At 30.0% G+C, this 19,080-nt stretch overlaps 1 protein-coding gene across 1 annotated transcript in view; it reads right to left on the reverse strand.

Moving 5' to 3' along the window:
• The window catches only part of LOC117169504 (LHFPL tetraspan subfamily member 6 protein-like), a 128,471-nt gene that overhangs the window by 11,508 nt on the left and 97,883 nt on the right, over positions 1–19,080 (reverse strand). Inside the window, exon 4 of the mRNA XM_033355913.1 lies at positions 5,998–6,096. Coding sequence (XP_033211804.1) covers positions 5,998–6,096 — 99 coding nt within the window. The remainder of the gene's footprint in view (positions 1–5,997; positions 6,097–19,080) is intronic.

A 19,080-nucleotide genomic window follows, 5' to 3' on the forward strand; every position in this document is an offset into this window, starting at 1 on the left:
ATAAGTATTTTTGAATATATTTTACTTACGGTGCTTAATAAGCTAATCCCTCTGTAATTATTGCACTCACTTTTATCTCCCTTTCTCTTGTATATTGGTACGTTAATCGCTTCTTTCCAATCGTCTGGGACGTCTCCCATCTTCAAACATAAATTTATCAATTCGCACAGTCTATGTGGTATGCACACGCCACCGTGTTTAAGCATTTCAGCGTTAATACCGTCTACCTCGGCAGCCTTACTGTTTTTCATGTTATTAATTATATCCCAAACCTCAGTGACACAGACTTTTTCAATTGAGTTTTCCATCGCATCGTGTTCAACATCGCAGTTGTGGTGTCCTATAGCTTTATCTCCGAATTGTCTCCTAAGATAGTCTCTGAAAGCCTCTAGTATTCCGTCTGCTTCATATACCATTTCCCCCCTACTATTTCTCATGTTGACAATTTCTGTACTTTTGTTTCCTTTCAGTTTTTTATAGAGTAGTTCCCTGCTTCGTTCAAAGTCGTTTTGTATATTTATCTCTTTTTCTGGTCTAATCGTTTAAGTATCCTGTTTTCGCATCTATAATCATTTCTACGTCTATTTCTTTCCTCATTGCTAAGACTTACGATGTTCAAAGTTCTCTTGTACGCTTCTCTTTTTGCTTTTTGGGCAGCCTGAATGTCATCATTCCACTACGCATCACCAGAAATTCTTCCTACAACTGCGGTACCACACACTTCGATCATACATCTAACAAGGATATCCCGTAACATTGTCCAGGCGCACTCTATATCTTTGTTTTTTATACGGTCATACCATGTTGCCCTACCTATGCTTTCGATTATCTTATTTTGGAAGTCTATTCGCACATCCAGTTTCTGTAGGTTCTCAATTTTGATTCGCGTTTGTTTTGCTTTCTTGGTTCTCTTTTCTCTCCATCCCCGAGCTAAGTTCATTTTTTAGATCAGAAGGTGATGATCTGTATTGCATTCAGGACCCCTCATGACTAATGTATCTTTGACTAACTCCCTTAGTGTTTTATCCGCAACAACAAAGTCAATTATACTGCGGCTATTTCCCTTAGGCCAGGTGTACATGTGGATCATTTTATGCCTATACCAAGTATTTGTAATAAACAGACCCCTTTCTAAGCATGGACCAACTAATTTATCTCCGTTATAGTTTGTTCTTGGATCCCCAAAATTACCTAATACTCTTTCTGTATCCTGATTTAGGATGCCCACCCAACCGTTCATGTCTCCTAGTAGAATTATTCTTTCCTCATGTTCGCAGATGTTTATTGTGTCATTTAAAGTGTCCCAGAAGGCGTCTCTTACTTCTCTAGGATCATTATCAACTGGCGCGTAGCATGCTATAATAAATAGTCTTCTGATTCCTACTTTCATTCTAGCCCACAGCAGTCTGGGAGACACGAAACCGTGGTCTCCGAGATGCTGCTTTGCTCTTTCATTGAAAATCAGACCCACTCCTTATTTACCATGTGATTCACAGTCTACTCCTGACCATATTTCAAATCCGCCTTTCAACACGCCGTTTTTTATGTCTTTAGTTTCGCATCCCCTTCTCTTTGTTTCGGGCACACATAAAATATCTAGTTTCTTCACGTCCATAGTTTCACGCAACTATTTTACCTTGAGATCACTTACTCCCCTAGCATTCCAAACACCCAGTCTCCATTCGTCGCCTGAAACATGACCTTTAGATTTTCCGTATGGATGGCTTTTGTCATTAAAAGTTCCAGTCCTTTCCAAGGCTATTTTGTAGTTTGTGTTATTCATTGTTTAGACTATACGCCCAACTAACACCTTTATGCAATAAGTTTATTTTCTGAGTCGAAATCATGTCAAAGTTAGGTGTCAAATCGTCATATGGTGGAGATTGTAGTTCTAACGTCAGTCCCACCAAAAACTTCAGTTAATAAGGGAGGGTTGGGAGAGGGGGGAGGTAGAACTGGAACATGATTACTTTTATATTGTTGTCTGATTTTGCATTATATATAATTCTAAGATACACTGAAAATTATCTATCATCTTAATAAATTTATATTATTGCATTTATTCATATGCATTGGTAATAAAACAAAAGTATTTTCATTCTCTAGCGTAAGATGATTCCAAGCAAATTTGTAAATATAATTTGGGGAAAAAATGTTGTTAAATAACATTTTTGTAGATATTTTTGTTGTGAATAACTTTTGTCTTCATTTTTTTCTTTTCTTGTGCCGTTCTTTTAAAAATTTAATTTGTTATTTTAAATCTCATTGATTACGATTGACACAAAAAATACGCATTCTATCCACAAATTATTACTGACAAATGTGTAGCTCTTTCTTGGTTTGAATAACTTTTGTCTAATTTTTTTTTCCGTAGCTTATTTAGTTTTTCCAAAAATTAAATTATTTATTTGTAATCTCATTTTTACGATTAAAACAAACACGATGCGCCCTATTCAAAATTTATTGATAAAAAATTGGAATAAGTCTTTGCTCTTTTCTTGGATGAGCAACTGTTATCTATTCATTTTTTTCACAGCTTTTTTTTTGCGCAAAACTACATTTTTTTATTTTAAATGTATTTTACGAATTAAACAAAAGCTACATATATATATATATATATATATATATATATTTAATGCTGTTTTTTGCGAATAAAAGATAAACTACGAAACTTATAAAAAATCATTAATAACAACTTTGTAGCTCCTTTTTCGACGAACAATTTTACCTTTATATTTATTTTCTCAGCTTGTATCCTTTCTCCAAAAATTGAATTTTATATTATTTTTAATATTTTTTATTACTAATAAGATCAAAACTACGCATTCTATAGAAAAGTGACAAATTAGAAATTTGTAGATATTTATTGACTGCACAATTTTTGTGGAATCAGCGTTTGTCGCCTCTTGCATAATTTTACCGAAAAGTTGAGTTTTTTATGGTTTATTATTTCTTGTGCAATCAAAATTAGAATTTCTATTTTTCAGAAACATACAATAGTATGTTATGATAATATTTAAGGGTGTTCAAAATCCAACGTTTTTCTTTATCTGACTTTATTTCATAGCGTGCGTTGTTTGGCCGTAAATGTTTATTTTCGTTTGTTTTTAGGAATTTTAGAAATGCCAAAACTCCAATAATTATTTTGATCAAAAAAGATTATAAGGATCAATTTTTCGTATTTTTCAGCACTTCTAATAGCCGTGTATAGAATTTTTAAATCTATAAAAAAAGTCTTCCCAAAAATCTTTAAAATTATTTAAGTTCTTGAACTTAAAGAATTAGTATCAAAAATGGCTGGCTAGCAAAATTAACCTTTTGTTAAGGACACTGAAAGAGTATACCAAATGCTAATCCAATATGTCAATTCTTTATAAAGTTATCGTGATCACTAACTAAAAATCTACATGCACATTAACTAACGAAGGGACGAACAGACGGACTGACAGACACATTCGTAAATAACAGTTTTTTGGATTCAGTAGGTCTTTACACGTGAATATTTGACAAAAAGGAGGGGGCGGGGAAGTAAAATTTTACAGAAATATAATATCTTTTCTGATAAGAATGAATAACGTCATTCGTCGGTGAACGGAATAGAAGAATTTAGTTAATAGATCAAGATCTCGAAAATGGAAGAGGAAAATGTAATTAAGCACATGCTGGTAGTAAAAAAATTAGTATTAGAGAATACAGTGAAGAAAGAAGTCCGTAAAGGAGGAAAAAAGGTTTCTGGGATGAGAAATCAAAGGGAAAGTAAAAGGAAGTGAGAAAGTAAGAAGGGAATGGAAAAAAGGGTAGAGTAGTGAAGAAGAGTCCAAGAAAAAAAGGAAGATTGTAATGAGTTATGTAAGTGACAAAAAGGGAAAGAAAATACGAATTTTTAAGAAGAGGCATAAAAGTCTATAACAAGGAAGAAGTATAAAAGGTATTAAACAGAGTTAGGCAATATGGAATACTAGTTATTCAGGAAGTCAATATGTTAGGACGGAAAAAACATACTACATAATTGTTAGGAAGAGTTGAAAATAATGAGTAGAGGAGAAGGATGAGAGGGCAGCAGGTATAGCTAAAATCCCAAATAACGTTTCGAAATCTGGGGAAAAGAAGCTGAAAGATTGGGTGTGAATTATGTGCAATATAATATGAAGAAGGGAGGGTTTATCAGTATCAGTACTAATAGCAAGACAATGAAAAGGGGAAGGGGATTAAGATAAAACATTTGAGGGAGCATAACAACAATGTCTGTTGTTTTGAAGGCAGAACTGCACTCATTGGACTAGGAAAACACAGATAAAGCTCTAGTCAAAAACAAGAAATGGAAAGGTTTAAGAAAAATCAGCAAAGTTCTTTAGAGAGGCAAAAAGTAAAGTTAGGTAAAGTTGTCATCTAGGCCCGCTCTTCTTATGTACATTAATTTAAGATTTTGAAGAGGAGAAAAGGGAAATAGCGTGTGACTGAGGATAGTGTAAATAAAAATATATACACTGACCTATTTTTATGATGTAGTAATGATGGTTGAGAATGATGTAGGAATGTCGGGTTTAATGACAGGATTAGAAAAGTATTTGGATAGGAAAAAATAAGAATTGAGGCGGCTGAAACGAAGTTTATGCTAAAAGAATTAAAGGAATTCATATATTTTCCTTTTTGTATGCAAGCCAATAAGGAACAGAAGATATTAGCGAAAGGATTATAAAGTCAATCTGTGAGTAATAAAACAAATATGGAAAATGAGAAAAAGAGGATTAAAAAAGATTATAATATGAGATTGAGTTTATTTGATACGCTGGCAGGGCCAGAGATATAAAGGTTGCAAGGGAGATATATTAAATGGGCATTAGCCGATGATTTGAGAATTCCAGGTTATATAGAAAAAGGAGAGACTTCAAGGGATAAATTATGAACAAGGGCGGGAAAGAGGGCGTGGAAATTTAAAGAGAAACTAAGGGTGGGAAAGGGAGGAGAGTTAGCGATAAAGTGTGACAAAGTAGTGGAAGAAATTAAAAAGACGGTCGTAGAGTCGACTCGAGGGGAAGAAGAAGGAAGGGAAGTTTTAAGAGATCAAGGGATAAGGGAAGGAGTTAGTATCTACATTTTATAATTAAAAAAGATAAAAGAAGGTAAGTGATATAATGATTGGGGTGAATAGAATCAAGATACACTCTTCCCTATGGTCCAATCTTATTCTCTACCAACATATTTTTATTTTAGAATTCATCTCCTTAAATTAAAACTTTTACTATTTGGCTGAATATTTTGTGTAAGAATCAATTTATTGGGAGAGAAGGGAAAAAGCAGAGTATGTGAATGGTTATGAGAGACATGGAGCATTAATGGAATGGTTGTGTGAGAGGAAGTAGTAGTGAGAAGGTTGGAAAGATAATTTTTAAAATCTTTGAAGAAAAATTCTGAGATATTGTGAAGGTAATAAGCGATGTGAGAAGGTTGAAATAAAGATTTTGAGGAAAGGCGTTTATACAACCTCCAAGGAGACACATTATGAATAAATAAGAGTTTGTGTTCTAGTTTCTCGCTGCGTGTATTTCGCCTCGTCAGAGAATACTCAATATCTACCTCGAAAAGCAAATTCAAATCTCGTTCAACATTTAGTTCAGCTTAGTGAGCAAAACACGTTATTTCCCTTGATAAAGTGCAAGATGGGACGCAATAGCCAAGCTCCTTTTAGTGAGCGTTCAAAAGAGAAATAGGGAAGAGAAAGAAAGGAAATTAAAGAGAGAGAGAGAGAGAGCAAGAGAGAGGGGTTGGAGTTTGAGATGCAGTGAAAGGGTTCCTGGTTTAAAATATGGTAACGACTAGAGGAGGCGTCGTTTACGCAGACGTTTGTGGAGCATTTAAACCGTTGGAGAAGAGGAGAGCAGACAGACGGTGACTTGGATGTCGTCATGGGAATGGGATGGGAACACTCTTCGTTGCGAGGGGGCCATTAAATCTGTCATTTAGGTTGCAACCGAGATTCGAGTGGCCAATGCTCACCGAGATTGTAGACATTCGCTCCTTTGCCGCAGGATTCTCTGACTTCCCGGTTATCCCATCCTATTGGGTACATCACCAGTCCGCCGCATATCATCACTGCTGTAACAGTTACAAAAGAGTTTATTAAACTCTCAATAATTCACTAAAAATCAGTCAGATTAATTCACACCAGTTTAATTTTATCCAAAACATCTTGTACAATGTATTGCATTTAGTCAGGCAGAATTATATTAATCTGGTCCGGTGGCAAGCCTGAAGCTGGCTTATATACACGGAAAAAATCAGTTGTTGAAAAAAAACCTTCTACCATAGGGGTTTAAAACAATTAAATTTTTCTGATTTTTAAAATATTTTTTTAATCACTGATGTTAAAGAAATAAAATAGTTACGTAGCAAATTTTGTTTTTCATCTTAATCCCAGATGCGAAGAGCTTATTAATCTATTCCCCTATGTTTCCTTACAATCTGAAATTTAGAAAAAAAACAGATGTTTGCCAAGGTTCACAGTATTCATTATATGATCGTAACTTTAATTTTTTGTTCAGACGAGAAATTGCAAATAAATAACAGTCTATAAATAAAGAGTTGAATTTTTGGTCCCTTGCAAAGTTATGCCTTGTGCAAGATTGGAAATAATAGTTATAAAAAATTTCTAATTATTACTTTGGAACAAAGCGATTATGTTTTTTGTTGTTGTCTGGGTAATATACGCCATTTTTAAAATCTTGTAGAGTTTTAATAATTTTGTATCTCCTGGCCCAAATTTTATTTTTATAAACCATAATAAAATTAAATGATTATTAAAAGCTTTCCAAACTATCTTGCAATTTTTGTCAGCGTCTGGGAACTTTACCAGACTCAAAATTGATCTAAAACTAAAATACGAAAGTTTAGCCAATAAGATAACCAGGCCCTTAATTTAATCAGTATTAAAAAATACGCAAAACACAGAGACATGAAAAAGTCGCTAATTTTTTTTTCTTAATATACATAATGTGTCAACAATTCAAATATATTGAAATATTTTAGGTTTCTCTGGAACAAAATATGATTTTTTTAAATGAAAAAACTGATATAATTTTTTAGAATGACATCCTTTATTATATAAATTATCAAAGTTTCTACGTGTTTATCGTAGGCATCAGTCCATAATCGATTTTTTTTATAAATTTAATTATTTGGGTCAAAATTAAATTATTTTATTGAAAATTCCACAGTTTTTATGAAAATTTGTCTGTTAGGGTTAAAGCTTTAACAATTTGGTTGCCATTTTTTTTCTTGAGTAACAATTTTTTTCTGTAGATTCAATTACTTTGATGAAAATTCTTCTTTTCAGTTTAAAAAATGCATCTTTTAGAAATTTTAGAAATTGTAGAAAGTTGACCTTTTTTGGCTAAAAATGCATCTGTATGATTAAAAAGTAATCTGCTTCCGTGTAAGATCAACGCTTTTTCTTAAAAACTCAACTTTCTTGTACAAAATTTTCATTTTTGGCTTTTGGCAATTTCTATCTTTCTTTAATAACATATTTTGCTCTACAAATTCAATTATCATCTGAAATATTTATCTCTATAGTATTAAAATGTATCTCTTTCTTTATAAGTTTCAACTTTTTTGTTAAAAATGCAACTGTTCGGTTAAAGATTAATCTAGTTCCGTTAAAAATGAAATATTTGTTGAAAATCCTACTGTTACGTAGAACATTGTTTTTTTTTGACTTGTTAGGAAATTAAAATATTTTTTTGATAATAATTCATACACGTTTTTAAAAATTCTTATTTTTCGATAGAATATTGATTTTTTGCTTGAAGATTATTTTTTTTTTAATTTTTTTTTACTTGAGAATTTAAGGTTTTTGTTGAAAATTCGTTTTTCTTTCCTGAATCAAACTGTTTTTTATTATAAATAAAATTTTGTTGTTAAAATATCAACTATTGTATCCAAGGTTTCCTTTTTTTTATTAATGATTCATAATTTTACTTGAAAATACCTTATTTTTTATTAGAAATTAATTCTTTGTCTTGAAATTTAACTTTCTTTTTTTGAAATTCATCTGACTGGTTGAGAGTTAACTTTTTTGTTAAAAATCCGCATTCTAGGATTAAAAACTTAACTATTTTGTAGAAATGTGGTCCTTTCAGCTTAAAAATGTTAGAATTTAGTAGAAATGTTAATTTTTTGGTAAAAAATTCAACTGTTTAATAGAAAATTCGTTTTTTGTATTGAAAATTAATTGTTTTTAATTAAAATTTACTACTCAAGTCTTTGTTAAAAATTGAACTTTTTTATCTAGAAACTCAAACATTTACATAAAATAATTTTAAAAAAAACCACATTCACAACAAATTGCTTTTGAAATCTTTTTTGCATTTTTATTGCAATTGCTAAATAAAAAATGTAATTCAGAATGTTATTTAAAATTACTTAAAAGGCGTATATTTGAAATTTTAATTTTCTTATCATGGATTTTCAAATTTTGAAAAGTTCTAAAATATTATTTAAAACGTTCGAAATCAAGTATTGAAACGTATAAGCCGCATTTAGAGACTTATTAATTCTAAATAATATAATATTATGATTTTAATTTAAAAGGTATTTATTTTACGCGAAAATCAAAAATCTTCAATTTTGAATGAGTCTACTTCTATTATTCAAATTTTAAGTTGTGGAATTTTAAGTTTGCAATTATTCTTATTAAATTCGAAACGCTCGAATTAAAAAAATGTTCTGATTTTGAAATAAAAGATTATTTAAATACTATGAACTTAGTAGAATTCCACTTTGAAAACATAAAATATGCAGATTTACAACTTAAACAGATTTACTTCATATTTATTCAATTTTTGTCTTCAATTTTAGTAGCTACCGTGTGAAATCCATTTTTTTGAGTTTCGACTTTTGTTTTAAAAATTTAATTTCTAAAATTGTATCTCCAAAATTAAATTAGAATTAATATTTTAATAATTTTTAAGTTTTAATTGAATTCAGAACCCGAATGAAAATTCCGTGTATTTGAGTTCCTGAAAAATAAAAATATTAATTTCTATTAATACGTTTTTCCTGTCCAGCGCTTTTCAGGTTTATATATTTTTGGTTCTTTTGACAAAAAAGGAGATTTTACATCTCCTCGTTTAAAAAAATAGCGTCCTTTAGTTTAGACACATATCAGGGCGACCGAAAAAAATTGTAATAAAAATGGAATTCTATTTGTGAAAAAAATAACTCCCCTTCACTCTGCTGGGGATCGAACCAAGGTCTTCCGAGTACCCCTTAAATTCGGAATTTTACGGTTTTTTCAAAATTTAAACAAAAAATTATCTGTGAAAAAAATCCCTCTCCCTCGATCTGTTGGGAACCGAACACTGATCCTTCGATAATGGGTTTGATTCCCGTCAGAGTGAAGGGAAGGGACCTTTCCTCACAAATAATATTTCATTTAAAATTTAAAAAACAACATGATATTGTAATTTTGAAGGGTATCTTAGTTTGATTGTTTAGATAACCATTTCCAGGTGATGTGATGAGGATCTTCTCTAATCGGCCATTTACCATCCCGATGATAATACAAATTTCCTATTCCTTTATTTAAAAAATTCTTCAACTTTATTCTATCTATTTTTTTAGTTTTTCTGGCCTAACAAGCAAATTCAAAAGAATTCTCATGAAATATAAAAGATTCGAAAAATTCCATTCGCATGAAAACAATTTTAGAAAATATTTTAAAATCTCTTCAAATCTTTGAAACCATACAAAATTTCTCACTTCTATCGAGTAAATTCTTCAAAATTCGTTAAGACATGGTAAAATTCCGTAAAAATTGATGAAATCTGAGTATATTCTCAAAAATTCTAGAAAATTTATTAAAATACCTTCTGACCTTTTAAAATTCTTTAACATAATTTAAATATTCAGAAATCTTATAAAATTCCTTCTGAATCTTCTAAATTATCTTTACAGCTTTAAGGACCTGTAAAATCGATTAATAACTTAGAAAATTATTGTCGAAAATATTTTTAATCATTTATAAACCTTCGAAATGATTTTGAAAAATTGCAAGCTTTTGAGAATTCCTTGGAATTTCTAGAACCGCACTAAAATCATTTAAAACTTTTGAACTCATTGAAATGATTAAAATATATTACAATCTTATTGGTATCTTTTAAAATAGCATAAAATATTACAAATCCTTCGAAATGTTTTGAAATTCATTGAAGCCTTTCAAAAATCTTAAATTTCCTCAAAAATTTAAAAATACACTTAAATTTTAAAAATCTTCTTTTAATAAAGACACTGCATATAATTCCTTGGAATTTTTTAACATGCTATTATTTTAAAAGATTTGAAATCCTGCTTAATTACGGCAATACTTTAAAAATTACTTGAAATCTTTAAAAATTCTGTAAAATATTCAAGTTTGCCACAAATATGGATTTAAAACTTGTGTTTTTCTATATAAAGAAAATAATAGTCGTATTAAAACAATAAAAACTCACCTAGATTTTTCGTTGATAAATCTCGATTCGGTTTTTTTTCTTTTTGTTTCAACAATTTTGTAAACAATTAGCTCACTTTTAATAGTTCTCCAATTCTTATAAATAAAATAATTTTTGGATTGAAAATTAACAAAACCATTGCATTTCTCTCGAAAATATTTCGATGCATTTTTTTTTCTTTTTAAAAAATTTTTTCAACAATTACGACATTTGTTGTCTTGCGTACATTTTCTGATTCTCTGTAGATATGGATTTCTTCGAACCTTATGTAATTAATTAAAAAAAAATGAGAGTCGTTTAAAAAATTTTTGTTAAAAACCGCAAGTTAAAAGTTTTGTTTTATATCTTTAAAATCCCTTGGGCTACCTTCAAATTATCGATTTGTACAAAATTTCTTGAAATATTTGTAAATATCCCTGAATTTTTGGAATTCCTTGAAACCTTCTTTTTAAAGCTTTTGAAAATTTCTTTAAATTTTAAAAAATACCTTAAATTTTGAAAATACGTTCTAAGCCCTTTTAATCTCAAAATAATCTATAAACTTTTGGAAATATTTTAAAATAGCCTAAAATATTGAAACTCGTTCAGAGTATGTCACCATACTTCTTGGAATCTTTGAAATACTGTAAAATATGTCAACTCCTTTGAAATGTTTCGATACGTTTGAAATTTTTTTCAAACTATTAAAAATGTCTTCGAATGTCTGGAATTACCCGAATATCTTTCAAATCCTTTAAAATATTTTTAAATCTTTTGAAATTTTTCAAAACTTTCGAAAATTCCTCAGAATTTTAAAAATGCCCTTGAATCATAAGAATCCTTGACAATCCTATTCAATTTCTGATATCTATTGAAAATTTCTTATAATATTTTATAATGCCTTTAAATATTTTACATTCTTTGCAATCTATCACAATCCTCTGAAATTTTCCAAAGCTTTTTAAAATTCTTTCCAATTCAATTTCAAGAATACTTAGAATCTTTCAAAATTACCGAAAATATTAAAAAATAATCCAAGAAAAGTGGCTATTTTATTTATTTAAGTGATATTTTCGTTCAAAAAAGTGATTACAGTAACTTTTACGTAAATACCTGTCTGAAAAATGTGTTAAGTAAAAAGTGTTTTCGATTTACCGTGGATACAGTCCCAGTGGCTCGTTGCTCGTTTCCAGGCGCATCAAATTCAGCATTATTAAAATTCACAAAAAAAGCATCAAGACCATTTTTTTTAAATCTCTCTGTTCATGAACACGTATAAGAATTTAGATTATGTCATAAAAATATTTCATTAAAAAATTTATTCTTGCAGCCCTATCTTTTATTATTCGAGAAACCCCACTTGTTTAGAGCACCTTAAATTTCTTCGTTCAGAAATCCCATGACTTTTGCCACTTTTGTTTTAAATTTCTGACTGGTGTCTAATTATCTCTGACCATAAAAATTCTCTAACTTTTCCGTAATTTCAAGGTTTTCCCTGATCTGCGGAGACCCTGATAAATTATTAAATTACTATTCATCAGATAGGTGAAATATTCACATCAATCAAAATGCAGATTCCACCTCTTCTGAAACATTCATGCGCAGTATTAAAAATTCGTTTAGAGTGAGGATCCGCGAGTTAATTTCAACTACAATAATCAATTTCAGAGGATATAAAGTACAAAATGAACAAAACGAGAGACGCGGGAATTGCATTTGCCGAATGACGAGGGCAGTGAAGTAAAATATTTCCCAAGAACGAAAAAATGCGGAAATTAAATTTTTAACTGGGATTTTAATTGCTCTAAATAAGTCAGCAGTAACGAAGCAGACTTTAGGGCTACGCCAAAGAGACCATTATCTGTCGATTAAACTAAAGTTTTGGACTTAAGTCGCTTATTCCTTTAAGTCCTGTTAAAGTAGAAGTAATGAAATTATGAAAATTCAAATTATCTTCACGAGCATATTAAAACTTCTCACCTTCTATCCTAAATTTTATCTCTTCAATTACTAGATCTTGCGCAATTTTCTCTTGAACAAATTTTAATCTTTTGAAAGTTATGTTAGCACCTATAATTTGTGCGAAACATATTTTTTCGCATACTTTATTTCAAACTTCTTGTAATTTTTCTAAAAAAACAAAATTTTATCTTTTGAAATGTCATGAAATCTTTCAAATCCTTTGAATTACCCTTAAAATAATGAAATTTATTTAAAATTATTTTGCAATTGTTAAATATATCCCTACATTTTTTAAATCCTTTACAACATTTTGAAACCTCTTGCAACTTTTAAGAAGCTTGCAAAAAATTTTAAATTGTTTAAATATCGTAAAATCTCTAAAATCCTTTTAAATCCTGTTAAATAACCCAAATTATTTCAAAATTATGAGAAAAATTTGTAAAAAGACCTAAATTATTGTCAATCCTTTGAAATAGTCTGAAATCTCTTAAAAACTATTGAAATGCCTTGAAATCTTGATAAACTTTTTAGATGGCTTGGAAGTTTTCATAACATTTGGAAGTTTCTCGAAAAGCTCTTGGAAATTTTTTGGATTTTGAAAAGATACTATAAAATGTTTTAAAATTTTTTGAAATATCTCATATTTATTGCAAACTGTACAAAAATCTTAGAATTTTTTTTAAATGTCCCAAAATATTTTCAGCCCTTTGAAATATTTTGAAACTCCTTAAAAATTTGTAAATATTTTTGTAATTTTTCGGAATTTAAATAAAAAAGCATACAAATTTTAAAAGCTTTTCAACTACTTTGAAACTTTTCAAGTGTATTGGAAATTTCACGGAATATTTTTAAATACCCTAAAATCATTCAAATCATTTGAAATACTTTGAAATCTCTTAAGCATGTTTAGAACACTCTAACAATTTTTACTACTTTTAGCTTAAGAAACAATGCTTCTAAATTTCTAATAACATAAACAAACGCGATTGTTAGACATTCCGCGATCTATAGACTTTTAAACGGTGTGATATATTTTTTTGAACGGAATTAATTTTAAATTATTTAAAGAAGTTCTTCCTTTATGATGACTTCTCAGCAAACACAAATTTTCTATTTTATGAAAAATACTTATAAACAAATTCACAACATAACTAAATGTCAACAAATGGATGTCGTTTTTGTACGAAATGGACTGTCAATAAATCAGAAATGACCTTATTTCTCAGAAGAAATTGTGAGGCGACAATATTTGTTAAAAAATATTTATTTAAATTTCACAAACAAATATTGATTTTTGCCATTTCCGTAGAGCGCACCACCGTTTCTTAAAAAAAATTAAGGTGTATTTGCAATGAAAATTGAATGATTGTTGATGAAATATAATTAAGGAAGGATTGGCCGAGTAATTTAATGTTTGTTTCGTTACAAAAAGAAAATCTTCGTTGAAAAAAGAAAATCCAGGGATTTAGGCAAATTTGGAAAATTCTCCTGATTCAGAAAATTTTTAATATTAAAAAAGGAATGCAAGGAATTTCAGGGATTGAGAATATTTTAGTAATACACGGGATTCGAGGAATTTAAAGAAATTCAGAATAATAACGAAACTCAGAATATTTGTTCCATTTAAGAATTTCAGAGAATTAAAAAATGTTCTGGAATTTGTATATATTAAAGAATTCAGAATATTTAAAGATTTTAGGAAATTTAAAGCATTTCAGGGAATTAAGAGGAGTTGGGGAATTTAAGAAATGAACCGCAATTCAGCATATTTGAGGAATTCCGAATTTTAGAGAATTTTATAGATTTCATAACATTTAGGAAATTAAAGAAATTTAAGAGACTAATAAATATGTAGATAAAATACAAGGAATTACAAAAATTAAAGTGATTTAAGGAATTCGGAAAATTCAGAGAATTTGAGAGATTTCAGAGCATTTAGAGTATTCAAGAATTTCATGAGACTGAAAGACTACATGAAATACAAGGAATACAAAAATTTAAGTAATTTAGGAAATTTTAAACATTTCAATATACCAGGGTATGCAGGAATTTCCGAATATTTTATTAATTTAGGGTATGCACAGAATTAAAAAAAAATCGAAACTATAAGGTTTTTCGAGAACTTAAGGTATTTAGAGCAGGCAGAAAATTCAGAACCTTTAGGATATTCAAGGGTTTTAATGATTTCAGGGAATTCAGACATTTTTAGGGATTCCGGGAAATTTCGGTAATTAAAATAATTTCAGAAATTCAGAAAATTTCGATAATCCAGGGAATACAAAAATTTCCCAATATTCAATTAATTTAGGATATCCAACGAATTCAAGGGAATTCGAAAATACCTTTCCGAAAATTCACGAAATTCGAAGTAGGCAAAAAATTCCTCATATTCCAGGAAATTAAAGCATTTTGGATATTCAAGAAACTCAAGGATTTTGTAAATTCAATGATTTTCAGGGATTACAGAGAATTCTGGAAATTAAAGAAATTTCAAGAATTCAAAACATGTTCATAATCCAAGGAACGCAAGAATTTTTAAATATTCAATTAATTTATTTAGGATATTTAAAGGGTTTCAAGGAGTCTCGAATATAAAAGGTTTTCCGCGAATTCACGGAATTCTGACTATGCATTGAATTGAATTCAAAGAATTTCAGGGAATTCAGTGAATTTATGATATAAGTGCAATTCTAGGATTTTAGAAATTTCAAACATTTTTAGGATTTCCCAATCATTAAGGGAATTTTCGCAATTTCAGAAGATTCAAGAGTTTCCTGGAAATGAAGGAATTTACAGATTTTTAAAAACTCAGAATTATTTATAGTTGAATATGAAAATTAATTTAAAAAAATAATTTCGAAGATGCTATTTTGTGGGAATTCATCCAATTTTTGCGAAAATATACAGAATTAGTGGAGAAACTTTTCTTGTGTGATTTTCAGCATATCAGATATTTAAAAAGTTTTTTACAATTTTTATAAACAAATTCATCATTAAAATTTATATTTTCAGTAAAAATGATACATAGCTACTCCAGATATGTATGTTAAAATGAAAATCAGAAGAAAACAAATTTCGATATGACTTATAAAAAAATCGAGAGCATTTGTTAATTAATTTAACAAATATTATATACAAATGGATTATATTGTAATTTTTAGTAAAAGGAATTCGTTTTTCTTGAATCACCTCCAGATATGTTAAAAATACCTCTTGATATAATACTAGGTTATAAAATAATAATGCTTATTTTTTAAACAAATTAAGCAAACAAATTAATTGTTTACCCCTTTTGAAAAATATAGATTTCTTTTTTTCCTAGTAGCTCTCCATAGTTATTTTTTATTAATCTTAAGCAATTATTAATTTTTATTAAAAAAATATAATTAAAAAATGCATAGTTTGGCCATGTTTTAATACATGAATTTATTTTCTCTAACGCAATCTACAGAATTCGTGGAATTCAAGGAATTTACGGACTCCAAAAAATTTAAGGGAATCAAGAAATACACGAAATTCAAGGAATTTACGGAATCCAAAGGATTCACGAAACTCAGGGAATTTATGAATTTCAAGAAATTCACGGAATTCATGGAATACATGAAAATCATGGAATTCATGGACTTGCACCAATTCCATCAATTCCGTGTCTTTCTTGAAGTTCTTGAATTCCTTCATTAACATGAATTCTGAAATTCCGTTTATTCCTTGAATTCTATGACTTCCGCGAATTCCGAGAATTCTATAAATTAGATGTATTCCACGAATTCCGTAAGTTTTAAAATTTTCGTGAATTTTGTGAATACCATCAGTTCGATGAATTCAGTGAGTTCCGAAAATAAAGTGGATTTCATAATTTCTGTAAACTACTTAAATTCCATCAATTCCGTAATAAATAAATAAATTCCGAAATAAATTTAATTCCATAAATTCAGCAAAATCCGTGATTTTCATGAATTCCTTGAAGGAGATGAATTCCGTGACTTTAATCAATTTTGTGCGTTTATTAATTTCCATGAATTCTAAAAATTCCGTGACTTCTGTAAATTTAATGAATTCCGCGAGTTTCATATATTTCGTGAATTCCTTTGACTCCATGAATGCCATGTATTGGGCGAGTTCCGGGAATTCTATAAATTCCATAAATTCCTTGAATTACATTAATTCCGTAAATTTCGCGGATGCCATCAATTTCGCAAATTCACCTAATTTCACTCATTCAGTATGAATTTCGTGAAAAATATTATTTTTATTTATTTATTTAACCATTACATTCGCCGTGACCTAAAAGGTCATTTAGTGGGTTACATGATATGCACACAGGAACAGGCCTAATAAGGAAGACTAAAAGTATATTAGAATACTAATGGATAGACATAGCAATAGTAGCGGCGAGTACTTGTAGAAAACATAAGTATTAAGACAAAGCATATAAAACAAAAAGTCTTTAGGATTATAAAAAAGACTAAACATTCGTATAGTGTAAAAAGGAAAAAAAAGAAAAAAGTATAACCCAAATTCTAACTTGAAAAAAATAAGAGCTTAAAGGGAGGTAACACATCTTGTAAAATCTTATTAAATTGGAGCTCATTGTTAAAAAAATAATTAAACAATAATAATTGAAAAGAGAAAGTAAAGGAAATTTATGTCGGGTTTCTTGCCTGAATTAAATATGAGTTAACGCATCTTACAAATTTTGATTTTTTAGCAAAAAATATGTCCAAATCATTTATAGAGTCGGAAACAATGCTATTTATATTATTACACATAATGAATTGGTGACCTCTGAGAAATGACATTTTTAATTGCGGGTACATAGAAAGGCTTAGAACAACGTGTAGTGGATATAGGAATTTTAAACATTATTTGTTGTAAAATAGCTGGTACGTCAACTTCAGATCGGAGAGTTTCAAACATGAAGAGGCAAGCAGCTAAAATACGACGCTCGGCTAGCGTTAGGAAATCAAAGCTTGCACACATAGCAAGCTAGTCCGAGCATCGACGGGGGTAGGATTTATCTCGTTTAAAGGTAATATACTTGAGGTACCTTTTTGGATGTTCTCAATTTGAGTTAAGTACTTTGCATGAATTGGATTCCAAATTAAGGAACAATATTCTAATCTTGACCTTACCAAGGCATTATAGAGCATATTTAAAGCAAAAATGTCATTGAAAAGTTTACTGTTTCGAATTATAAAGCCCAGCGCCCTCGAGGCTGAGGATACTATATCTTGAATCAGATCTGTGAATAGAAATTTAGGGTCGTATAATAGACCTAGGTCGTGGATCGAAAAAACCCTTTCAAGTGGGGTACTATCAATATTGTATTCATACATATTTGGGCCGGTTGATCTTGAAAAGGTCATGATACGACACTTTTTAGTATTTAAGTGCACTTTATTTTTATTATACCATTGGAGTAGGTTATCTAGATCAGCCTGTAGACTGTAGAGTCTTATGGTCTAATTGGCTCATAATGGTTCTAAAAATCTGCGTATTTTAGGATATTGGAATTGATAAATTGGTTAACGTCATTTACATAAATGTTAAAAATCGGTGAGCCAAGGGCAGAGCCTTGAGGAACCCCTGACGTGGAATGGAAAGTTTTTGACAAACATCCACTGTAAATTACTTGATTAGGCCTATATCACGGATAATTGAGCAGCAATTGTACGACATTACTTGGGATATCTAAGTTGTTCGATTTGGATTGAAGAATTCCATGGTCGATCCTGTCAAAGGTTTTAGAGAGATCAGTATAGACAATGTCCACCTGATAACCTTTTCGTAGAGCATCATTTATATATTGCGTAAAACACATGAAGTTAGTAATCGTGGACCGCCTTTGAATACAACCTTGCTGTTGATCATCTGGTATAGCTTTGAAAGCTGAAAGGATCAAGGGGGCTATAGAGAACTCAAAAACTTTTTCAAAGTTGGGAATTCTGGCTACAGGACGGTAGTTGGCTCTATCCGATTTGTCACCACCTTTAAAAACAGGAACGATCTTAGCAGACATCCAAGCCACTGGAAACAACACTGTTTTGAGTGAGATGTTAAAAATCGTTGTTAGCAGTTCGGATAACACAGTATCGCAATCTTCAACGAAAAAACTAGGGATTTGGTCAATGCTTGCTGTGTGTGTAGGTTTGAGAGTCTTAGTTGCAGCGGTTACATCATTAATTGGTAATAAGAAAGAGTTTCCAGCAAAAAGATTAAGAGGAAAAGGTGGAGTTGAGGTAACCCTAGGTGTGTCAGAGATTTGTATAACGCTAGAAAAATTATCAGCAAAGGCATTCGCTATAAACACCGGGTCTTTCAGAACCTTAGCGCCACTATGCATAATCGCAGGTAGTTGCGTGGAAAAATTATTCCTATTAACAAATTTCCAGACATTTTTTGGATTATTTCTTACGTCCTTCTCAATGCCACTGATGTAACCGAAGTGAACTCTCTTTATCGATTTGCTAATATAATCAGATAAAGTTTTTATCTTGTCAGTGTAATAAGCTGTGTAACCATGCTTACTCCTTTTCAACTGATTATTTTTAATAGATACAGTCTGTCAAGTTAAAGCGTGGGTGGCTTTACTCGCAGTCGGTAAGGTGTATCGACATGATTTTGGTGTCAAAATATTAAGAAGAGCTCC

Source organism: Belonocnema kinseyi, chromosome 3, assembly GCF_010883055.1.
Source record: "Belonocnema kinseyi isolate 2016_QV_RU_SX_M_011 chromosome 3, B_treatae_v1, whole genome shotgun sequence".
Classification (NCBI taxonomy): Eukaryota; Metazoa; Arthropoda; class Insecta; order Hymenoptera; family Cynipidae; genus Belonocnema; species Belonocnema kinseyi.